Genomic DNA, 25,703 nt, shown 5'->3' with positions numbered 1-25,703 from the left:
CACCACACATGTTGGGAAAAGTTCACACTCTAAACACGAGTAAAGGCAAAATGAATTTGCATTCCAGACCAACTCATCAACAAGCCTGTTTGTTAGGATCATTTGTAAGTAGTCTTCAAGAACAATTCAAGACCAAGGTGATTACTCCTTACTGTCCCAGTGGTTAATTTGGATAGTGTTTTATACCTTTTCAGTAGCTTCTGCATCTGTGTTGTTGATTGGATCCCTGAGCCAAACTCTGATATGCAGAGAACAGGTATAACTGTGCCCTCCAGAGCACTTTTGGAAGAAATATGTCTTTTCTGAAGGTTCAGGATGTTACGGAGAGTTTCCACTTTAAGCACCAAAACTTCATTTATTTGAAATATTTGGAAGAAAATTTTTCAAAAATAATATTCTGTAAAGCCTTGCCTTGCTAAACAGTAGTTACAGAGTGCAGCCATTGGAAATTTCCTTGGAAAGCCCTTATAATTATTAATTGTCATACTAAGCTCCTAGGCATAATGGCCTGCAGAGATATTGACATGTGTAAACCTGTTTGCCCTGGTACTAAATGGCCTCCACTGCTTTGAAAGATCTTGTTCTGCCCTACAGCTTTTCTTTCTCTTTCCTTGCTCTCTTGTGTGCCTTTTATGTTTCTATCAGTAATCAGCATGCTTGTATCTCGCAGCTGAACTTCCTGTTAATCAACTGTTTATCATCTACTTAGGCCTGAAGGCCTGAACACCAAGGATATTCTCAATATGTAAGTCAAGAAGGCACTGGCTCCAGAAGAAGCTCCCACGGGCTTTTCTCTGAGTAAAGTACATAGACGGATAGGTGGAATCATTTCTTTTGCTCATTCTCAGGTCCCTGGGATTTTATTCCAGGTTTTCACACTTCATAGATGAGGAAATGGTTGCCAACGAGACAAGATGGCTTGGTCAAGGCCACATGGCCAATGAGTAGCAGAACAAGCAGAAGAATTAGGTGTTTTCCTCCACTCCACGGCCCTGTTGGGTACAGCCACGAGGTGAGTCTGCTTCTCTGGGCGGTTTAACCAGATCCACAATCTGCCTGGATCCCTTCTGCTAATGCAGCGGGCCCCTTCATCCTCAGAAATTAGAGCTTGGCAAACAGCTGTGTTTACATCCAGAGTGCTAGTTTATCGCTGCCGGTCTTAGGGGGATTGTTCCAGCTTATCTCCACCAGATAATGATGTGCTGAGGGTTGCACAATTCTGGCCCAGATTGAAATCAGCTGCAAAACACCTAGTCCAGTGCGCGTGCACACACACACACACACACACACACACACACACACACACACACACACTGCTCAAGTGATTCAAGGCAACTCCAACTCAGTGACACATCCTTTGCTCAACAGGCCAACTCCTTCCCAGAATACTGAGACCTGGGCCAAGGCGAGTTGGCGGGTGGCAAAGGTCCCAGGGGACTCTGTCTGTTGAGGCAGGGCTGTTTCCCCGAGCTAGGTGCCTGCCTCCTGCCCCACACGCCGCATTCTCATGTCCTCCCTGTAGGGAGACAGCTGTGAGAGGACACAGAGGAGAGAGAGGGCATCAGGCTGCACTAGACTCAGGGCCAGGAACGAAGGGCAGCCTTTGACAGCTGCACATTTTATGCAAATCCTGAACTATTTCATCCAGGGAACAAAGCCCTTGTGAAAATGGTGGAAAATGGTCTTTCTCTTTCAGAAATTCTACAGTCTGGTTGCTCTAGACAGTAGGGGCCTAACAAAAGGCTCCAGCTTCTATGGCGCTGATCTGCCCACTGCCTGTCAGAAACCTTTGATGGCTTCCAACAGTTGGCCCTATAAAGTCCAAATTGTCATTCAAGACCCTTCATGGACTGGCCACATCTTTAACTCCCTTCTAGCCCAGAGCCACCCCTTGTCAGCTCTCAACCTTCCTAGTCCTTTATCTGTACCCTCCTAAAGTCCTTATCACTTTCCAATGCTTGTTTTTATGAGTCTTATCATTCCTGCTGGCCTAGTCTTGAGTTCCTTAAGGGCAGGGCCTGTGCTTGTTTGTCTTTGTATCTTGAGGTTTTAATATGATATGCGTTGTGGAGTGCTCAATAAAATTCGTTGAATTAAAGCAGGAACTCTCCTACAGGGCTGAGTTCACCCTGAGAGAGACAACAAATCATCTAAATTCCCCACTGTACCCGTGAGCAGGAAGGATACCGTCCCCCCAGCCTGCATAGAGAGCATTTCAGATAGAAACTTCAAGGTCATGTGGCCCAATTCTTCCATTTCAGAAACAAGGAGGCTAGACCCAAGCAGGGAGGTGGGGACAGTAGGTGTTACTAGCTTCATTTATAGCTGCAGAAACTGAGGTCCTGGCAGCAAAAGTTATTTTCCTAAAATCGGACAGGTAGAATGTGCTAGAGCTGGGACTTAAAGCTGGGTCTCCCTGACTCAGAAGCCCGTTTTCTGTTGTGAAATTACCTACAGCCTCAGCCACTGAAAATTCAGCTGCCCTGCTGATTTCCCAGAAAAGGGCTCTCTGGCTGGCCAAGGCCTGGGAGGGCTTAGGCACTGAGGCAGGCAGCACCTGGCTCCAGTCCATTCAGAGCGCTGTGGCTGGAGAAGCTGTTTATGAACTCTGCCTGTCCAAGGCCTGGCAGCCCAGCTACCCCAGCTGGGTCTTTTCACAGAAGACCAGTCAGGCAGGTCCTAGGACATCACACAGAGCCTTTGTCCAGAGGGCATGGTGTTTTCCAGTGAGAAGTTTGCATTGGCTATACTGGTGGGAGACAAGGGAAGTGGAGGCCTCCAGCCTTCTACCAGCAGGGATCTGCTCCAAGAGGGCAAAGGGGAGGAGAGGGAGCTTGGGCCAAGAGGAACCCAAGTGGAAATTTGGGAGAGAAATAGCCTGGGTGGTATTCAGGGTAGCAGATTAGGAAGTCTTTAAGAGCTTGAGTTTGGTTTTGTGTTGAAACAGCTCAGGCTAATAGCTCGCTTAGGTTCAAATCCCAGCCTTGCCCTTTACTTCTGGTGAGGTCTTGGGCAATTTTTTTTTTTTTTTTTTTTACATTTCTGAGCCTTAATTTCCACTTTTTTTTCTGTTAGGGGGATAATAGCAGTACTTGCTGGGTGCAATGAGGATCAGAGACCAAGGAGTGTGCCAGGCACACGGTAGTCACTCAACAAAGGGTGGAGTGCCTGTGAATTTTTGTAAGCATTCCCTCTCTTCCCAGATTTATAAACCCATAAAAGGCTAGGGCTGCAGAGGACACTCAGGCAATGACTGTTGACTGAGAAAAGGAAACAAAATCACCAGTAAACCCACATTTAGAGGAACTCTGGCCCAGAAACGGCTGAGGGGAAGGCAATCTGTTTTTAGCCAGGGAGTGCCAATGGAAGAGCTGTAAGATTCTTCTGTTGTTGCTAGAGTTGTTGGTTCATGAGTGTTCTAAACTTAGCATGTGTATGGGTGTGTGTGTGTGTGTGTGTGTGTGTGTGTGTATGTGGTGTGTATTATGTGGTGCAATATGTATATGTGGTATGTGTGTGTATATGTGTCTGTGGGGTGTGGATATGTGTGTGATATGTGTTATCTCTAAAGTAAGATTGTGGAGCTCTTGTGTTTCTTACCTTCAGTAGTGCTCAATAGTGAAGGAAGGAAAGAAACATATTTATTACATAAATGCTTGATCCTTTAGTATATCTTCTTTTTTTTCCTGTAATTCTCCTAGTGGTTCCCAGACAAGGAAAGTGAGGCTCCGAGAGGTCACTTGCTTAAGCTCAACCTGCTGGTTAGTGGCAGAGGTTGACTCTGGACTTGGAGCTGCCTGAAAACAGTAGGCATTGTTGACTTGACTTCTGAAAGAAGAAACCCCCAAATGCAAATAGAGTCACAGTTTTGTTCTATGGTCTGATTTTCGGGCAGCTTTTCTTGTGGTGTGTCGCCCAAATACCTGCACTCTGCTCTGGTTCCCAGACCTGCAACTTCCTGTGCAGCACGTTGCCACTCTGCTTTTATTTTTGTCTGTTCTTCCTCTGAACCAGCCCTCACCCCAGAAAAGCAGACTCAGTGAGCGCAGAAACAGCTCTAGGGCCATTGGGGCATCAGTCCTGCTTCAGCCCGGGACAGCCAGTGTCAGCCTGCACGTTCTGCCTGAGAGCCAGCGTGGCTGCTGTCTGTGGAGAGCTGCAGCTTCCTGCCATTCCTGAGAGGCCCACACTTCTCCTCCTGGCACGTTTGCCTCAAAGTCAGGCTTCAGCTGCAAGTGCTGAAGGTTGCTTGCTGCAGTTTATTCTCCCCAACAACTGCCTGCAGACCTAGCAAATGGCAGGCAGGCATATGCTGGGATACACCAGGAAGTAAACCTCCCATGGACAGCCTCAGACAGGCTCTTAAACAGAAAAGAGAAATTTTATTAGTTCCTTTATTTTTTCACCAAACATTTATTAGCAAGCACCTACAATGTGCTTGACGCAGGGGCAGGGTTTTGTCTTTCAGGAGCCCACAGGCCAGCGAGGAGTCAACATGAAAACCAAGAGCTGAGATGGGAGACCAGCATGAGAACAGACAGGCATATCAGGGGGGCGATGGAGGAAGAAACTCTTTCCCCTGGCCTGGGGAAAACTTCTCACAGTTGGTATCATTTACTCCAAGTCTGAAGTATCAGTCAGAATCCAATATGTAAAAATAATATCAATGGCAATCAAAGTATTATTTATTAGGTACTTACAATATGTTAGGCATCCTGCCAAGTGCATTACAAACATTATTTCATTTGATTTGAATAACAGCCCTAATGCAACAGGTAATGTAATTATCCCCATTTTACAGGTGAGGAAACTGAGGGTTGGAGAATGTGAAGTAACCTGCTCAAAACTGGGAAACAGAAGAGCCAGTATTCACACACAGTTCTGCTGATTCCAGAGCTCAGGCTTTTTTGCTTTTTAATATGTTCAAAAATTATAATAATATAAATAGTTATATGCTGAGAAACCTTGCTGACCTCCTGGGACCCCCCCTGGTCTCTGTATATCCCATATACACTATGTCCCCACTGCCCTTAGAGATGTAAATTGTTATATTAGTTTCTTGTATATTCTTCACTGTTTCTTTATGCGATTATAAACAAATATGAACAAATATTCTGATTTTTCCTTCTTTCTTATCTAACAGTGGCATTTTTAACATTGATTTGTGCTTAACAATGCAGTCTTGGAGAGCTTGCCATTGGAGTATGTAGCAAAATTCCTCATTCTTCTATACAGCTGGATAGAACTCCATTTCTCTACTTGGTGAGCCGTGGATTTCAAGTACAAGGTAAAGTTCAGCTGGAAGACATAAGTATGCTTTGCTAAACTGCTTAAATTTCATGGGGCAACAAGGAGCAAAAGGGTGATGAGATGGTTTATTTTTGGAAGATTCCTTATATTAGGTAGGAAGCTGCACATAGCACAGCCTGTCTAAACAAGTGGCCTCACCTGGATACAAGGACATGTATATTGCCCCAATGGTAGCTGGGGAAAAGCCCTTCCATGGAACAAGTTCCAACTTATCTCTGGCCCTGTTGCCTGCAGCCCTGGGGCCTCAGCTTTTGAAGACATCTTCCCCATGGTCTGCTTGCAGAAATTTTATAAAGCTTCCTGTGCCTAGGTACAGAAAGCACATGTAGTCTTAATGCATCACCCCAGGCTACTTCCCTAGGGTGACGCATTAAGACTATATGTCTTAATTGTGCAAGAGCTCAAGACGCTTTACAGGTGGTACTTAAAGTATTCCCAGGCTTCTAGTATACCCTGGGAAAGCTTGCTGTCAGGGCTGTTACTGACTCAAACACCTTTGAAGGTGAGCTGGAGTCAGCACTCCTTTTCTCTGAGATGGGGGTTCTCCCAGAAGGTAACAATACCTGTGGGAATAGCTTTGGTCCTTTGAAAAGAGACATTCGCTCTTTAAGGTCATGTGCTCATGCTTGGTAAAACGTTGCTGGCTTCAAACAGGTTGTGTAGTCTCCAAAAAAACCAGTCCCATCAAATGCACATGGCCATTGGTCAATTGCCTTTGTTGCTAGGGTCTATGGGTTTGGGCCTACCACATGTATTCATTACAGTGAATAAGGCTGACCCATTTCACAGGGTTGGTTCCACTCTGTTCTAGTGCCTTAGCATTTGCCTTGTCTCTCCAAATAGTTCTTAAGAGAAGGTAGCTTATAAGTAGAATCATTGTACCACACAGTCTCCTGGATGGAAATATTCATAATCATCAAAAATGGCTATATGCAGACTATAGACCACCAGCCAACTCAGAAATCATATTGGATAGATTATAACCCTCGAAAGAACCTGGGAGACCTTTTAAGTTCTATATCCTCACAGCAAGAAGTTACCTAAGGTCACACATCCAATTAGCCATGGAACTAGGATTGGAATACAAGCCTCTTGCCTTCTAGTCCAGATCCCAGTCTACTGAACCAATGTTTCCCAATGTGTATTCTGCAAGGTGTTAACAGACACCACGTGTTAATACAAAGGAATGTTATGGTCATGTAAGTTCAGAAAACGTTGGGTTAAAGAAACTTAAACAGGTTTACTTATGACAGGACTTCTCAGAGTCTTTAAGACACCATTGTTTATTGTGATTTTCCAAGAGGGGAGATGATTAGCAGTTTTCCTAAACTTATTCCATCCTAGAACCCTTTTGTGGTGGAATATCTGTGGAGCATATTTTGAGAGACACCATGTAATGCTTCTTTTCTTAAATAAGTTCAACAGTTTTTAAAAAATACATTCATGGGTGATAGGTGTGCCTTTTGTTTAAGTAACCTTGAGAGATTCAGCTGATATTTCTGGCCCACTGAGGTCAACATAAGGGAAGGCAGCTGCCATATCTGGCTGGAATGGCTGCTGGGGTGTTCCAAGAAGGCAAGCCATCTCTTTTTAGGACTACTGCTGTCTTAAAAACCAATTTTGCTTTGTTGTCCTGTTGTGGTTACTTTAAAGGCGCTTTGATTCTGCACCTGGTTTGACACACAGAGGAAAAGAAAGTCTGGTGGCATCTCTTGGTGGAACACTCACTCTGAAAATGGGCGCAAATGTAATAACATGTAATAACATATGCTAGAAGTTCTCGATCTTTCTTGGGACATGACTCTTTTTGGGGTCTTACAGAAAAAAGTTATGAACCCATTGTGACATCATATGCATATTCATAATAAAACTTGCATAAAATTTCAGGATATTCTTGTACCCTTTGAAGCCAATCAGTAAATCACCGAGCAAGATTGATTGCCCTCAAAGAGGACTTTCTAAAACAAAATACACACACATATACCTATGCAACACAAAAAATAGTGGTAAGACTTTCAGTTGCCCCCCCTCAGCAGTTACTTTATTTATTTATTTTTCTTTTTTGAATTCTTGGTTCTTAGAGTGGCCTGTTGTCTGCTAGTTCCTGTTTCGATGCCGGCTCTGTCAATTGTACTGAAGGGCTGTCGATCATGTTGCTTCAATTGCAACGCTTGGGGATTTCCTGGAGCTGTTGTTTAAAAATGCCAGCCCTAGTTTTTCTTTCTGGAAGCCGCTTTTCTAGCTTTTTGGAAAGAATAAAGGCAGGGAGAAGGAAGAAGTTTCACCTGCAGAGAACCATCTGCAAAAAGGAAGGGAGCTACAAGTAGTGGCATGAGGTATCATGGCTCTGTCTGTAACTTGCCTGAAGCCAGGTTGCTTCTCCTCTTTGGGCCTCAGTTTCTTGGTCTCGGTAAGGTGGCCTCGCTAGGCCATCTTCCAGGACCTTCCTCTGTCTCTGATCTGCCACGGGACTAGCTTCATTTTTGTTATAAACATTCAGTAACAAAAAGCAACATCTCTCTTGGGTTTCCTTTGTTTTCCTCTTATTTGCCACTATATTTCTTTTTCTCAAAATAAGGAGAGGTTTGATTAGTACCGTTAACTTTTTTCTTTGTGTATCTACCTCTATCCATCTCCCTCTATCTGACGTTTACTGCTTGAGCCCACCCTCCACCCTTCTCTAGCCTTCTCTATTTGTGTTTCCTTGTAGAAATGGCTCTCTTAATCACAGCCTAAGAGCATTCATTTCACTTATTTTCCAGCATGAAAAGTCCCTCATTCCTCCCCCAGGCTCCCTGGGCTCCCCATTCTTTTTTGGGAGGTGAGTAGACACCGTGCAGACATACAGGGGAGGAGGGCATGGCAGCTATGTGCACTCAGGCTGACTGGAGCAAAGAGGATTAATTCTGGTAACGTGAAGCCTGAAGACCCAATGTTCCAGAAGAATGCAAATAAAGCCCCCAGAGATATAACTGGAGGAGCACTGTCTACCCTGACTCAACGCAATTAAATGCAGGGTGTGGCAGTTATAATAAGCACTGAAAAGTATCAGGTTGAATGGGCTGTGATTGCAAAAGACTGTAGTGTTCACAGGCTTAGAACTTAGGCCAGGAGTAGGAGATGTGGTAAAATGTATGGGCTTTTCGGGAAAATATGTCCTGCTGGCGTTCCTCAACCCTAATTGAGGTTGTTTCTAAATCCTTAAGGTAGCAGGTGTGATTTGGTTGGGGGAAAAACCCACAAAAGACAAATGCACCAAGAAAAACCCTCAAAACCTGAATTGGGGAAGTAAAACCTTATTAGTTTTATAAAATTTCTTGGTACATACTATATTAAAATATTGCCTCTTCTTTGTGCTATGCTTCACATTACTGTTCGCTCTTTACCCCAGGAAAGAGACTCTTGAAAATGCCCCACGAACAGTTTCTAAGAATCATACAAGCCCCTCTCCCTCATCCCTTTTCCTCACTTCCAGGACCTTAAAATGGATTCATCTGATACCAGGAGGCTCTGGGGCCCAGAAATGGGCTCTGACACTTGAATTTCAGTCAAGAGACTCAAAGCTGAGTGACAGAAAGAATCCAGCCCAGCCTGGGTCCCAGAAGGTCCGGGTTTTCCCATCTGCACGTCCCCTACAAGGTTGGGCCACTGAGACATCATTTGCACTTCTAACTCTGCTTCTGACTAGTTGTACAGAGTTGGGTGACTCACTCAACTTCTCTGGGTCTGTTTCTCCATTCGTAAAATGAAAGGTTTGGACTAGGGGAGCTCCAAGTTTCCTCTCAGCATAAAAATCCCGTGATTGCCAGTAGCTTGCTCAAGGCTCATTTCCCTCATGTTTAAAGCAATGAATCTTTTCTACTGCATAGGGAGGTCGTGAAAGTGTATGCAAACGTGCTCAGTAAACCTTAAAACAACACAAATGTCAAGCTATCGTCATTATTATTAGAATTCTTTATGCAGCTCTCTCTTCAAAGCATATTTCATGTCTTTTGCCATTTGTGCTAAAGAGAGATTCCTGCCTTACAGGGATTCCTGAACTTCAGGCCTTGATTTGACGAAAGGAGGCAGGATGTCAGTTCAGGTAGATGAAGCTGTTGCAATTGACAGTAGCATCTGAAAGTTCTTAGGAAGGATGTGGGCTAAGACCTACCTTCAGTCCCCAGAAACACTACCTCTTCACATTCTCATTTAAGGGCAAGAACAGCGCTTACTAAGAAACACTGAGTTCTCAAATGAGGTTTTGTCCAAAGAAAGAAAAGGCCTTGGAAAGTTCCAAGGGCAATAATAGTAATTCTAGGTGCTTATCTTTTGCCTTTCATCTGCATTTCCAAGTAATTTACCCACATTAACTCATTAGAACTCCTAACCCTACACCACCCATCAATCTTGCCTTTGGGATGGAGGGAGGAGATATTATCTAAGCTTTGCATTTGGAGAAAGCCCCTGGATTGAAAGCAATAGTTCTTGTGTCCACATCTGGTGGAATCCTCTCCTGCCACAAGTAGCAAACTCTCTCATCTCTTGTCCCCCATTCCCAGGACTCCTGTGGTGCCACCTCAGTACCTTGCCCAGCATCCCAGGGTGTCAGAACTGGAATGGCTCCTTAAAAACCCCCTGAAGTGGGAAACTCCTTCTTTTACAGTGCAGGAAACTGAAGGAGGGGAAGTGAAACGCCCAAAGCAACACAGCTAGTTAGGGATATAGTCAATAACTTGTCTTAAGAGGCAAAAAATAGAACTATCTACCACCCTCTTCCCCATATGCCCTCACAAAACCAAACCCTCTTTGCGCCCCACTGGGCATCTCAATGCTGCTTAAACCTGAGGAGTATGGGGAAGACAGGTAACATAATGTCTATATGATCAAGCAGCACAGAGTTTCTGTTGCTCTCTCTTAATAGCTGTCTTGTCCTGGGCAACTGTGGTAGCCCTTCCTCTCCTACGCTCCTGGAATGAGTCATTCTTAAGCGAAATGGAAGTTGCAATTCCATCATTTTGGATAGAAAGAGTTAATGTGAAGGGCTCTCTCCTTTTCTCTCATTTAACAGCTAAATTAACATAAGCCTATATGCACAGGGCTTTAGGCAACAGAAAGTCAGTTTGTGAACAATTATAACATGAAATGAAAAGTACATTGTGGCCCAGAAGCCTGGGCAGCTCTAGGTTGAAAGTAGAATAAACTCTTTTGCCAAGAACACAGCTGAATCAACTCTATGCTTTTCACAGAATAGGCATACAATAAATATTTGTTGATTGATTTGGTAGGCAAACATTCTTGACACTTGGATACTTTTCCATGTTGAACTTATTCTTTTTATTTTTCCTTTTTAAAAAATGTTTGGCTACAAAGGCATAGGTGACTAGTGTTTGATACAGCTAGAAGGAATGTTGGTGACAGTGGCTGTCATCTGTATTTCCGAAGCTGGTTTATAAGTAACACTGATTCTGCGGTATCTTGAGAAAAAAAGGTTCAGTGTTCAAATAAGTTGGAAAACATTACTAATCTTCCTACCCCAGTCCCTCAAGATGCTAAAGGCATATACCTTATTAAAAGACACTGAAGGCCAGGCGCGGTGGCTCACGCCTGTAATCCTAGCACTCTGGGAGGCCGAGGCTGGTGGATCGCTCAAGGTCAGGAGTTCGAGACCAGCCTGAGCAAGAACGAGACCCCGTCTCTACTAAAAATAGAAATTATTTCGACAACTAAAAATCTATATAGAAAAAATTAGCCGGGCATGGTGGCGCATGTCTGTAATCCCAGCTACTCAGGAGGCTGAGGCAGTAGGATGCTCGAGCCCAGGAGTTTGAGGTTGCTGTGAGCTAGGCTGACGCTACGGCACTCTACTCCAGGCAACAGAGTGAGACTCTGTCTCAAAAAAAAAAAAAAAAAAAGACACTGAAAAGAGCTGGGGTGAAAAAACAGTTTTAACTTTGTTGAAACAAGTTATTTCCAAGACCACCTGATCATGGAACAATCCCATCCCCATTTTTTTTACATGGTATCTATGAAAGTTCCACAAAATTTGTGTTCTTTGGAAAATACCTTAGGAATTACTAATTGAGCCCAACTTTATGAATTTGACTGATAAAGAGGTCCTGAGAGAGGTATAAGAAGGTATTGGGGGAAATAACTAGAACCCCATTTCTTGAATGTCTGGCCCACACTGGTCAACCAAACCCAACTATAGTGGCATTCCTAATGGGTCCTGGGGTGACAGGCATCATGGGTAGTGCTTGAGATGGTATAGAAAAAGGATGTGGACATTTTACTCCCTAATAGGTTCTTTTAGGGTAATTTGCTAAAACATAGAGGTTGTTTTAGATACTCTTTAAAAATGGTAACCATATCCCATTCTTTCCTTATCTCATAGATCTTCGGATGCCTGCCCAATGCAGCCTAATTATGCCACAGGTGCTTAACAAATGTATTAAATGAGTAAATAAAAGAACCTAGGAGAAATCAGAAGAGGTTGGTGGCAGGGACGAAGGAGGAAAGGGCTAAAAACTGAAAAAAGTGAGAAAAGGAAAAATGTAGAGAAAGAGAGGGATGGGGGAAAAAAAAGGAGCCAGCAGTCACTGATCAGGAAAGAGGATAGTTGAGAGAAGGAGATAGCTGCAGATGATGGAAAAAACAACAAAGGAAAACAGAGTGCCTGGGAAGCTTTGATTTTAAAAAGTGAACATGACTTATGAGGGGAATTCAGATACTGGCCATGCCAGGAGGCCCCTGCCCAGGAGATGGAGATGATCATCAACTGCTGAGAATCTTTCTGAACTCATATCAAGGTGTATTTATTGCACGGGTACAGTAAATGTACAAGGCATCTTCTTGAGTACTGTACCAATAACAGATAAGACACAGGTCTTGCTCTCAACAAAGTTACAGTCTAACTGGGAGAAGAGCTAGGACAGGGACTCAGATAAAATGATGCCAAGTGGAAAGTGATCAGTGCCTCTGGAGGTACAATGAGCCACTACTGTGAAGAATCAGGAGTCTGAAGATCATATCAAGTCATGAGGATCAAAAAGACTATGGAGGGAGAGCCATTGGGATAATGGATAGGATTGCAGCAGGCATTTTAAGGTGACAGGATAAAGAACTACAAGAGATCAGGCAGCATGTGGCACAGTGAGTGGTCCAAGTGGGTTCCAGCAAAAGGGGTGTATGGACAGGGAGGGCTGTGGAGACATGGCCAGAAAGTCCTTATGTCACACTGTGGAACAACCTTGAATGCCCGGCTTAGGTGCTGACACTCCAGGGAGGCAATGGGAAGCGAGTGAAGGATTTTTTTTGTGTAGAGAAATAATAGCATTAGAGATGATTCCCGGGCAGGGTGACTGGGCAGAAAGGGGTAAGTCAAGGCAAGGAGCTGCCTTGTGTGGGCTGAGGCAGTTTGGTTCTGGAGAGACCAAGTGACCATTCAGGTGTTGCCCCTCAGACAGTGGGAAAATCTGGCCAGAGACAGAGGCTGAGTTCTCTCCTGAGAGCACAGAGATAGCATAAGGTTCTGGTCATCCATTCCCTCTGGGGATAGCGACCTAGGAAGAATGAGAGGAAAAGACCAGCCAAAGAGAAGGCAACCAAGAGGGAAAGTCACAGAGAACAGTCACGGGAGGCAGAAATTTCAGTACAGAAGTTATAGCCAGTGCTGAGAATCCCAGCCTTAGACTCCGGAAAGTGAGCGTTTGAACCCCAGTGGCCCGGCTAACCATGGTTAGCAAAGGGATTTCAAAGAGTTTTTGAGTCTGTTTATCCGTGAAATGGGAATAATTTCTATCTCAAATGGTGGAGGGCATTCACTGAGATAAATTCTTAGCATGGAGTGAGCAGGGGCCAGAGGGAGAATGAACGGGAAAGGTTGGGAGTCTTCCCCTCAGGAGTGTCTAGAAATGGAGGCAGGGACCCTCAGGAAGCCCAAAACCTTTGCTTTGGCCGAGTTTGCAGAACGCTCTGCGAGGGCAAGAGGTGAGCTGCGCCTAGGCAGCCTCACTCTAGTCCCCCCTTCACCCACCCTTGCCACTGCCCGTTCGCCCAAGCGTCCATCCCGCCGAACCTCCTCACCTCCCCCTTCCCCCCTCCAGCTTCCCGCTCGGCTCCCTCTCCAGCCCGTCCCAGGGGCCAGAAGCGCATGCGCCCTCCTGCGCCCCTCCTCAACTTTCCACGTTTCACTTCTTTCCCTTTTCCGCCTAGCTTCAGCTCCGTCGCCACGATTGGCCAGCCGACCTCCCCGTCTCGGCCAATAAACGCCGTCCTCTCGCTCCCGTGTTACTGGGTAGAACAAAACAAAAACAAACAGAGCGAGAGGGGCCAGAGACGCTCCGAGGCGGCGGCAGGCGCAGAGCAACGGGGTCAGGGCCGGCAGACCAGGGACCTGGGCGAGCAGCGGCGGTGGCCCGAGCGGTCAGTACCGATGGGCGCGGCTCGCACGCTCGGGAAGACTGCGCCCTTTCCCACATTCCCCGTCTCTCCTCGGAGGCAGCCGCACGTTGGGAGGGGGAGGGGGAGGGGGCGTGAGGCCGCGGCCAGGTCAGATATGAGCCTGGGGGACTGGGGTCTGGCCGCCGCCTCACAGCCCCGCAGGTCCAGCCGCAGCCGCCCCAACGCCCGGGACTGCGGGAAGCCAGCCTGGCTTCCCTCGTGCTGGGCCCAGCCCAGAGCGCGGAGGCGCGGGCCCGCCCCCTCCCGGCGCCCGACCCCGCTTTGAGGGGCGCGCGGGGCGCTCGCCGGCCGAGGGGCTCCTCCTCGCCCCACCCCCCGGGCAGAGGTTTAATTTGGGGGGCGAGAGTTGGGAGGTGTGTTTCCGGCTGGACTGAAATCCTGTGGAAACGTTCGCGCCCTCCCCGCCCCCTTGTAGTCCCCTGAGAAGACGGTCCCGCGCCCGGCGTTTGCAGACCCAGGCCCGCAGCCGCGCCCCTGAGTCCGGGCCCCGGCCGCCCCGGGGGTCCCGGCCTGCGCGGGCTGCGGGAGAGCAGGCCTGGCCGCCGTGGGTTGGGCCCACGCGCGCGCCCCGGGCGCTGGGAGGCGGACGCGGGCCCCCCGCCCCGGCCCTGCGCGAACTTCGCCGCGCCCCTCCCCCGGCGAAGGGTCTGTTTCTCACTTCAGGTGAAATATATAATCTCCCAGAGAAAACAAAGACAGGCAGGGAGCCCCCTTTCTGTGAAACGCGTGCTGTGTCCGCTGCGTTTGTCAATTTGGTGCTGTTAACGTACGTGGAAGGTTTTCTGCAAGAGCTTCAAAACTGTCTGCAGACGTCGATATCGCCCATGTCCCCCATGCCCTTGTGAGAACTGGCTGCGTAGCCAGCCACTGTGGAGTGTGTACAGATGATTAAAACTGTTAAAAATGCAGCTGGGGGTGTGCGTGTGGGGAAAGGGCCACTGCCTGTTTTTAACTTGTATTTTTACTGTTGATTTTTATAATTTTGGTATTCTTGTTAATGTAAGCCTTTTTGGAAAACCACCATATCCTTTGTAAAAAAAGATACCACTGAAGATATGTTGTAAATTTACTTCTTGGTGTTTATGCCCTTTAATACCCTTCATTATCGGTTTCTTGAATTCCTTAATATCTCAGAAGACATCTTTGAATTATAATTGGGTTTTCTATAGCACTAATGTGAAAGGAAAATAATTGTTAGGACTGCAAAAACAAATGCCCCTTTGATATTTTCTGTGGCGCTCACTTTTACATTATTGTGATAGAATGCTTTTAGCTGATTTTAAGTTGCTAATTAGCTGTGATTGTAGCCCAGGAATGAATACAGGTACTTTTCTAGTTAACAAATGGTCTAAACTTGACTCCCCAAAATGTCAGAGTAATTTATGAGGCATATTTCAGGAAACAGATTTTGGCCAGGGTGGGAGACTCGCTCTTTTAAGGAACATCTTGGCAATTGAATATTTCTGATTGTATGTTTCTGTTTAACACACTGGTGAAAACAATATTTAATTTCAGCCGTCATTTTTTTCTAACATGTATATGTAGTTTTCTTATTGGAAATTAATGTTTTATAGCTTAGTATGAAGGAACTGGCGTTTAGATTTTTTTTTTTTTTTTTGCTTTACATTTTCTTGTTCAAGGCAGGAATTTTAAGGATCCTTAAATAGGGGGGAAAAAAGAAAAAAACTCCTACTTTGAAGAGCATGAAACATACCTTTATCCTTCTCTAAACTCTTTTAAAACATCTTTGTTACTATCTAGTGTGACTTGAGTTCTTGATGGGGTTATCATTGCCTAAAGAGATACGAGACCATTTTTTTGTTATGATTACTTAATAAATTAACTTAGTTAAGTTATAGATGATAGTCATTGCCTGATAATTTTCTTTGAGTGAATGTCTTCTGTTTAATAGTTTAAAATAATTACTATTTTTAGTGTTTGGAAAGCACTGGGTTCTAGTCCTGGTTTTCCACTGAGCAGCTCTCTCTCCTTGGACAGATCACCTACCGCCTCTGAATTTAATTGTATGCAAAGTGGAATACCTACCTCAAGATTGTCCTGTAAGGTACATGAAGTAATACATGTGAAATTCTTTGTGAATTATAAAGGGCATTATAAACATCAATTTTAATAATTTCATTCCCTTTATTAGCTAGGTTCTGCAGAAAATATTCTCTCCAAGATTATACTTTCATCAAGAATGAAAAAGACTTTTTAATGTAACTCTAGTTTAAAATATTCAAACACACGTCATGTGACATAATCTCTTTCCTATAACAGGTGATTCGTACACTGAAATGAGACAATGTAACATTTTCAGCCTTGGAAGACACTAAATGTTTAGATTCTCAAACTATTTTTGTTCATATATCTGTGCAAATCTCTATATACATATTCTTAAGATTTTTTTTCCTAAATCCAGAGTTGGTGGGAATTATGATACTGACAAATGGTTATATAGAATCACATATGTTGGTTTACTCTGAATAGAATTAAAGAGTGAGCTCACCATTTTCTTAACTTCTGAAGCAATATGATAGCATCTTGTTAGTCTTAAGGACTATGCCATATTAAGCTTATAATTTTACCATAAGGTGCATTTGTTTCACAAAATAATACCTTTTTTTGGAGAAGAAGGCTATAAACTTAACAAAAAATAGTATATGTTGAGGAATTTAAAAGTCACTTTCACCTTTGAGTCCCAGGGGCATTGTATGTCATTGTTATCCTAAAATGACATCTAACAGTAGTTATGTTATATGAAAAAAAATGTGCTTTTCTGTAATTGATTAGGCATTTTCACTAATTCGTGTATTTGCTTTTTATTTTTTGTGGTGGAGTCTCGCTGTGTTGCCCAGACTGGTCTTGAACTCCGGAGCTTAAGTGATATTCACACCTCAGCCTCTTGGGTAGCTGGGACTATGGGCCCAGCTTAATTCATGAGTTTTGTATTTCAGAGGAAGAGCACGGTATTAGCAACATGATTGTAAATGACTGGAAGACTTATATCCAACCTATATGACTTAAACAAATATGCACTTAAGTACTCTAAACCACTATCTAAAAAATATTTCCAGAGAGATTCTGAAGTTTTACTTGGTTATGCCTTCTAGGGAATATATTTTTTGAAAATGATTTTGATAGTCCTTCTTTCAAATTACGTTGGATCTGTGTCACTAATTGTCCGAAAGATAACTGATTTCATCAGAGTCTTCCAACATTAATAATTTTTAAGGCAATTTGAGACTGAGGTCTAAAATATTGAGATGCTGTGTCATTGTACTTAATTCCTTTCTAAAATAGGTCAGATTTTTTAAAAAAGAATGAATTTTTCAGATTATAAAAATAATATGCGCATTATAGAAAACACTGATTAAAATTTCTCCCAATCTATATTACTAGAATAATTATAGAGACCTGGGAAACGAAGTGGCAGGTATGTCTGTCTTCAGATATGCTGTAGTGTGAGAAATAACACAATCTTGTGATATTCTTGATTAACCAAAACTATGTTTGTGTTTTGGAGTAGTTCTCATAATTTGTTGGTAGAGAATTATACCTCAGTATTAATGTTCCTATATATGTATATCAGATTAATTTTGAGGCTTGGTATTCCTAAAAGATGGAGGGGTGTGTGTCGGTATTTTTTTAATTTGAAATAAAAATGTATATAGCAAATTTTTAATTCCAATTATCGGGGTGCTTTGGCACATACTGGAATTTGGGTATTTTTGACTCTTATAAATTTGTCAAAAAGATTGTAACCAAATGTTAATTAGGGTAAGTTGTTTTTGAAAAGTAAAGTGAACTTTTTAAAAATGGAATTGTTTTTTTTTTAATAGTGTGCTTAAGTAAATCGAGTTTAGCTTAATCATATCAGTTTAGAAGATGCTAAAGCTTTTTTTGTTTTTAAAAAAATAGGTTCTAAAGGAAGACTTTCATTTGGTAATTTGTTTAATCAGTGCAAGTGAAATTAAGGAACAATGGATGTAGAAAATGAGCAGATACTGAATGTAAACCCTGCAGGTAAGTAATAATATTCTGGACCTGGACTGTCTTGTAAGCAAGCTTCAGGCCATGCCTTAGTTTATAAAAACATGATTGTAAAACTGTCTTTACTTTAAATACTATCTTATTGATGTCGTAAGACAACTGGTGATACTATTTTTAAAATCAAGTTTGTGATTCTTATTTTCATGGAAATTCATCACATTCTATTTTTCTGCCTATCCTTTCACATTCTATACATTCTTATTCTCCACTATGTATGATAAGGTGTATAGTACAGAATGAAGAAGAATAGCGAACTTATTAATATTCTCACGTGGGCTAGTGGTTTCTACAATATAAATTATTATTGGTGTCTTTGCTATCTTTCCTAATAATTTATATATTTTAAATTACCTATGCTATTTTCCCTAATTTCCCATGGTGCTTTTGTAGCACATTATCATCATAAAAATGAACATCGTTTTCTGGAATAGGTGATCAGAAATGTTGAGTAACTTATGACAGCTTAAAATGTATTTATAGCTTTAGAATAATCTCCCCAAAGAGTTAATTAGGATTGTGCAATATCTGAATATTGAGAACATGTCATACTGGTATATTTTTAGATAATTCTTTCCTTTATGATTTTATTAATATTGAAAACTCTATTTTCTGTAATTTTAAATTTGTTTCATAAATACTACAGCTTTATTTCTTCAGCGACTTTTAATTCACTATTGTGTACAACATACAGTTTTCTTTGAACGTTTTGAGGTTGAAACTTTGCCATTTTCTATTTATAGATCTTCTGATTTAAAGTATGCTAGAAAATTATATATTTTTCAACTATTATAGTAATTGCTACGTAATTAATAATTTTTGTGCCGCTATATACGATAGCTGTATGAATACTTGTTTTTTTATGATTATAAATGGATAATTTGTCCAATCTTAATTGAGATGGGGATGGTAATAATACACCTTGAGAATATGGCTGGGCATGGTGGCTCACAACTGCAATCTTAGCAACTTTGGGAGGCCTGGAGTTTGAGACCAGCCTAAACAACATAGGGAGACCCAGTCTCTATAAAAAATATAAAACTTAGCCAGGTGTGGTGGTGTGCACCTGTATGCCCAGCTACTCAGGAGGCTGAGGCAAGAGAATCACTTGAGCCCAGGTGTTTCAGGCTGCCGTGAGCTGTGATGATGCCACTGCACTCAAGCCTTGACAACAGAGTGAGACCTTGTCTCCAAAAATAACAAAAAGAAAACATTTTACATGTAGGTAATTGCTGCTTTTGTGTGTTGTCCAGTATAACGGTAACCACTAGCCATGTGTAGTTGTTGAGTAAGTGAAATGTGGCTAGTTTGAATTGAGATGAAGGTGAAATACCTCAACTTTTTATATGGATTGTATGTTAAAATGATATTGTGGTTGTATTATATTAAATATATTAAAATTAATTTTACCTGTTTCTTTTTACTTTTTAACATAGCCACTGGAAAATTTAAAATTTCACCTGGCCCATGTTTTATTTCAGTTAGATAGCACAGCTCTAACTAAGATTTATGCTTTTATTTTCTGACTACAGTTAAGACCTAGTTCTAACTCTGTTGTTGATGCCTCTGCCCTTTGCTGTCTTAAAATAAAAGACTGTTCTTCAATATTTGGATAAGCCTTAGACAAGACTCTCTTTGCAATGAATTCTTCCTATAGCAAATAGTTTAAGTCAGGCAGACTAGTATACTAATTCTAGCTTCTCCCTTTACCAGCTTTGCTACTTTGAGGAAGTAGGTTATTTACTCTGACCTTCCTTCAGTTTCCTCATGTGTAAAATTAGGGTATAAATACCCTCTGTATAGATTTATTATAAAATATTATAATGTATATGTGTCAAGCCTGTGAAGCACATGTTAGGTATGTAATACATGAAAATGTGCTAATATTGTTATTCTAATTACACCACTTATTGGACATCAGTAATTGAAAATGTGATTGTTTGGTACTGTGGTCGTATAAATTGGAGTGGATGCTGTTGAGATGTCAGAGAATTCAGAGAGAGGGAATTTAGTACACAGTAGAAAACAATTTTGAAGTCACTATATGTTCAGGTTTTTTTATCCTTTTAATTTTGGTTTTCTCAAAGTCAGATCAATAGTGGATATGGAATTCCAAAACTTAGGTGAATATGAATAGCAAAATATAAAAAAGCAATTGATACAAACAGGTTAAAAATGATAAGGTCAGATATATAAATTATGTTATGAGAAAACGAATGCTTTCTGCAGACACACAAACATATTTGAAAGGATATTAAAATAGTTGAAAGAAAAGAAAGTTATGGGAAATAATTTCAATATGTTTAGATAGAATAAAACTCTAAGGGACAGTTTAAAACATTTTATTATACTTCTGAGTCTTTTATCTTCTGGATCAGTTTTGCGGTTCATGTTAATGATAAAATAATGAAAGCATTGCATTACAGGTAGATATTTAATGTTTTTCTCAACTACCTACTCTTACATGAAAACAACATCTAATTTGCCTGATCTCTGGTCTTTCTGTCTCCTTCCCCTTAATCTTTCGCTTATTTCTCTTTACATTCATTCCCTTGTTCATTTTATCTGTCTCTTTAGCTGTCAACACTTTGTTGTGTTCTAGTTTTGTGTTTTCTGTAATTACAGTCATACGAAATTCAAAATGTGGGTTTGAATCCTGGCCACAATCATTTCTAGAAATGTAACTTCTCTATGAAACACCTTCCTTCTGTAAAATGAGGACAAACAATTTCTTTATAAAGCTTTGTGAGTCTTACAGACCGTGTTTGTAAAGTGCCTAGCATAGAACCTGTTATTTCATAGGTATCAGGTAGTATAGAACCTAGTATCTAATAGGTACCAATAGTACTATTGGTAATGACAAAAGAAGCAGTAGTAATACTACTACTGCTAAGACTACAATTTACTAGTACTACTAATTTAGTTACAGTGGTATTCCCGAAGACACTCTCCTAACACTGGCTTCTCACCAGTCCAAAAACTTTTAACTTTTTTCACTCTTCTTTAATCCCAAATCTATTCTGCTTAAAAGCCCCCTGTCTTTGTCTTTAAAAGTATCACATCATTATTTACTCCATGTTTATTATCCTTGCCTTTTTCTAGTTAGCTTGTGACTGAATTGCTGCAGCATTTTCTTAGCTGGTCTCCCACTCTATACTTTTTCTTTTGTCTGATACATTCTGTATTCCTCTGCCAAACTAATCCCCCATCTCCTACTTATGATATCAAATGTGACTATTTGAGTGTGGGAGTGGTCAGCAGTAATTCTGGTGAAGTAAGCAGGCACAAGATCATAAAGGACCCTAAGTTACAAGGTAAAGAGTTTACATTTTATTTTGGCATAATGAGAATATCTTTAAAGGGTTTTCAGGGAGGACATGTTTTGGAAAATCAGTCTTCATTTGATTTGGAGAATAGTTTGAAGACTGAAGGCAGGGGAGACTACTTTTGAGACTAATGAGATAATTTGGCTCTACTTAATGTTTTTGTTTGTTTAAAACAAAACTTTCCTAACTTTCTAAGTATAAAACATTCCTAAGTATAAAACTTTTAAGTATAAAATTTGCTAACTTTTATACTTTTTGTCAGAATTATAAAGATTTTAACACATCCGTGCTTTTTTAGGTTGATTAAAATTTTTGGTTTCAGCATGTCTTAAAGCATGTTAAAACCCATGCACATATACCTGACATGTCATCATTATATTTAAGCATATTTAAAGTCATTTGAGTGATTCATTTCTGACTTTAGTTAATGAACAAAACTCTGGCCCAGTAGTAACTAATTTAGTAGCCTTTCTGACTTAAAAAGTTTTCAGAGGAAAGCCAAGTGTCTCCATGTGATCTCCGTGGACATTTGAATTGACAGTATGAAGGGTACTTTGTTAGGTGCTGGGGATACAAAGAAGTATAGTCTAGTCATGGTTTCTTCTTTAAGGCTTATGACTTAGTTTGAAAAGAAAGACTACTATATAGAAAGAAATAAAAGGGATTTCTGTGATGAATTAAATGAATGGTATGTGAGCATTAGTATTACTGTGGTTAGAGTTATTAGGGAAATTTTCAAGGAGGAATTAAGACTTGGGCTGTATCCTAAAGGATTCTGATAACCACATGAGCAGCAAGGATGACATTCTAAATAGGGGGACCACTGGGAACTCCAGATATGTTGATCTCTTTTAGGGGATAATGTACCAGTGTTGAATAGGCTGGAAAAGATTTTCAGAAAGTGATAAGTAATTCGAGTCAAGTTTAGGGAGATTAATTAGGATTTTGAGATGATAGCTTTTCTTGAAAGTAAGCTTTATTTTGAAGGCAGTGGAAGCATCAGCAGTTCAGCTCAGCAAACATATGTGAGATCACCTATTTGCCAAATACCTTTCAGGCTCTTTTGGATTACTAATATTTCCTAAGTATTTATAATTGATCATGGGATGTTTGGCAAGTCATTTAAATACTCTCAGCCTTAGTTTCCTTATCTGTATACATGTTATTAAATATAATAATTAACTGCCTTGTAGGTAAAGGATAAAGTGTCAAGCACAGTGCTTGATAAATATTAGTAGGCATTCTGTAAATACTAGTTTATCTCCTCAGGATCCTTTGTCTTTTCTTAATATCCCCAACTGCTTAACTCTCTTAGCTCACAAACATCTCAAGGTTTTAGATTTGCTCTTGATATTAACGTAGATTTTATGATCTAAATGATAGGATAACGTGGTTCTTTCCGTAAACTTTGTTCATTAATACTCATTCCTTAGTTTACTTTCCTTGATAATGTAAGAAGTAATCCTGTTTAGTTATCATTTATTAGATTGAACTCTATGAAATTGCCAATATGTTACTGTTATTGACTGACAAAAATGGTAAATTCATATGTGATTCAACCTACTGTAGCTTATGACTATATCTATATAACAGTAGGTACTTAAAATAACTTAGAATTTTCTTTCATTTTCTCTTTAAGATCCTGATAATTTAAGTGACTCTCTCTTTTCTGGTGATGAAGAAAATGCTGGGACTGAGGAAATAAAGAATGAAATAAATGGAAATTGGATTTCAGCATCCTCCATTAATGAAGCTAAAATTAATGCCAAGGCAAAAAGGCGACTACGGAAAAACTCATCCCGAGACTCTGGCAGAGGTGATTCAGTCAGTGATAATGGAAGCGAAGCCCTTAGAAGTGGAGTAACGGTGCCAACCAGTCCTAAGGGAAGGTTGCTAGATAGGCGATCCAGATCTGGGAAAGGAAGGGGACTACCAAAGAAAGGTTGGTATTTATCATGTCCAAAAAATGGGAAAAAAACAAGTTGAAACAAATGGGGAAAACATTGTCTGGTTTTTGTACTATGATTTCCTTGTTCTAGGAATGAGAGAAATTTAAACAATGATAATATAAGATTTTACAGTTTATGTTTTTACTCAGTAATAGTTTGAGGACCATCCCACTTTTTCTTCAGGTTGATCCTTTCTTTTTTGTTTGAGTAGATTTAGTTTTTTTGAACAGAACTTACTTTTGCTTCCAGCAAAATATACACTGATGGTTTTCACAGTTAGGAATTGTGCATGTACTCTCTACCTTTGTTTGAAAGAAGTAGTCAGAAATTTATCATACCTTTTATCTAATGAATCTAATTATATCCATTGTTAAGAATAATAAATATAAATTTGATTGGTAATGTCTGGATCAGAATTTTAATTTTTTTCGTAGAGCTGGTCCCTTGTTTCTCTAGCTTTATTTATTTATTTTGGGTTCTGGAATGGATTGGTCTGTTTCACAGCTTTATCCTCCAGCACCTGAAGTAGTGACTAGCACATGATAGACACTTAAATATTTGTTGAATGAGGGGTCTGTCAGCTTCTGTTTTTAGTAGGATTTTGATACAATTTGGAGATTTCACCAGCTTCTGAATGGTGGGAACTTCAATTTATAGCCTAGGCTTCTTGCAAAATGATTTTGCGATCTATCAGAAATTATTTTTGTTGAATGGCTCTACAATCATTGTTAGTATCAAAATGGAACCTAGTTACCACATTTTGTTTTGGTTTGATGGCAAGGATTATACCTTAGGTACAAAATAAGAACTTCCAAAAAAAGAAATTTTTGTGACATTGTAAGGGGTCTTTAAAAAAATAATATAATATATTGGTCTTTATAAAAACACTTCAATAAGTTTATGTAGAAAAGCAACTTTCAAGGTTGGAATTGTTAAACTTCTGTTGGTTGGTTTGTACATAGAAGTAGAAAGAATGTTCAGTGCTGTTAATGCTTATAAAGCAATTAGTTATTTGAGACATATTGCAAGTTGTAAAGCATAGTTTAACGTGTAGTTTTATATCTAAAGACTATTTGACTTTAAAACATTTGAGGGTGGTCACTGTATTTCTTTGTTAAATATTAATAATTTTTCCCTTGTTGAGTTCTTTCTTTCTTTCTTTCTTTTTTTTTTTTTTTTTTTTTAAAAGACAGAGTCTCACTCTGTTGCCCACGCTGGAGTGCAGTGGCTTAATTATAGCTCACTGCAATCTCAAACTCCTGGGCTCAAGAGATCCTCCTGCTTCAGCTTCTGTAGTAGCTAGAAGTATAGGCATGTGTCACCATGCCTGGCTGATGTTTTAATCTTTTGTAGAGACAGGGTCTTGCTCTGTTGCCTAGGATGGTCCAGAACTCCTGGCCTTAAGTGATTCTCCTGCCTCAGCCTCCTGAGACACATGTTTACAGGTGTGAGCCACCATGCCCAGCCCCCTTGTTGAGTTTTCTATGTACATTTTACTGGCTCAACATGTTTGTTTTGGTCCCAAGAAATGTCAAGTAAAATTTCTGTCTCAGCTGCAATATCATCTTTGTCGAGGTCCTCAATATAGGTATTTTTTGGCTTTTTTATTCATTTTTACTTTTAAAGCATCTGCCTTTTTGGCTTTTAACTTTATGAGCTATTTGAACTTAAGGTTTTGGAAATAGCTTATAAAATGTACACAGCCTAATCATTATTGAACAAGTGGTCTGATTAAAAAGGAGACTGCTGGGGGAAAAAACTGGAAAAAAGCAAGCATCGAAATTAATGTGCTTTTTTTTTTTTTTTAGCTGTTTAACATCTGAACACTTAAAATTATTTCAGATTTCAATTAAAATTTATGAACTTTATGCTCTTTCATTTCTCAATTCTAAACTTTTTCAGGTGGTGCAGGAGGCAAAGGCGTTTGGGGTACACCTGGACAGGTGTATGATGTAGAGGAGGTGGATGTGAAAGATCCTAACTATGATGATGACCAGGTATCAGTGTTTTATTTTTTTTCATGTTTATTCATATAACTTTGTCGACTTCATGTTTGCAATTTACTCATACTTTTGTCAAATTATATGCATATCTATTTATACTCTATGGCTACCAAATTACATATATACACACACACACAGTATAGATCAAAATCATATATATTCTTTACTTTCAGATTGTAAAGTTCCTTTTGGGTTAGGAAACAAAAGTTAACTCATAATAATATATGCATAATTTTCACTTGGTTTCTGAAGTGAGTCAAAAGTAGGTCTTTTAGGGGCACGTGCCTGCAGTCCCACCTACTAAGAAGGCTGAGGCAGGAGGATCCCTTGAGCTTGAGGTTGCAGCGAGCTATGGTGATGCCACTGCACTCTAGCTGGGGTGATAGACCCTGTCTCAAAAAAAAAAAAAAGGAGTCTTTACAAATTCACTTAGTATTATTAAGTTGAATATTTTTCGATAAATTCTGTTGCGTTAATATAGTTTATTTCTCTAGTAATGATAATTGAGAAAAATATATCTTGTTTTGAATTTCATAAGAGTTAATAGATATTAGGTTCCTTTTTTTTTTTTTTTTTGAGACAGAGTCTCACTGTGTCGCCCGGGTTAGAGTGCCGTGGCGTCA

General features: G+C 40.7%; 1 protein-coding gene across 1 annotated transcript in view; it reads left to right on the top strand.

Annotated features, from left to right (window-relative positions):
• The first annotated feature begins 13,551 nt into the window (after positions 1-13,551).
• PDCD4 (programmed cell death 4 (neoplastic transformation inhibitor)) overlaps positions 13,552-25,703 on the top strand; it is a 26,199-nt gene continuing 14,047 nt past the window's right edge. The window contains exons 1-4 of the mRNA XM_012663882.1: positions 13,552-13,713; positions 17,674-17,778; positions 22,768-23,070; positions 24,980-25,074. Coding sequence (XP_012519336.1) covers positions 17,736-17,778; positions 22,768-23,070; positions 24,980-25,074 — 441 coding nt within the window. The 5' untranslated portion in view covers positions 13,552-13,713; positions 17,674-17,735. The remainder of the gene's footprint in view (positions 13,714-17,673; positions 17,779-22,767; positions 23,071-24,979; positions 25,075-25,703) is intronic.

This window comes from Propithecus coquereli, unplaced genomic scaffold (assembly GCF_000956105.1).
Source record: "Propithecus coquereli isolate 6110/MARCELLA unplaced genomic scaffold, Pcoq_1.0 Scaffold84, whole genome shotgun sequence".
Lineage (NCBI taxonomy): Eukaryota > Metazoa > Chordata > Mammalia > Primates > Indriidae > Propithecus > Propithecus coquereli.
Note: the sequence above shows the minus strand (reverse complement) of the source record. Positions and strands in the feature narration are given on the sequence as shown.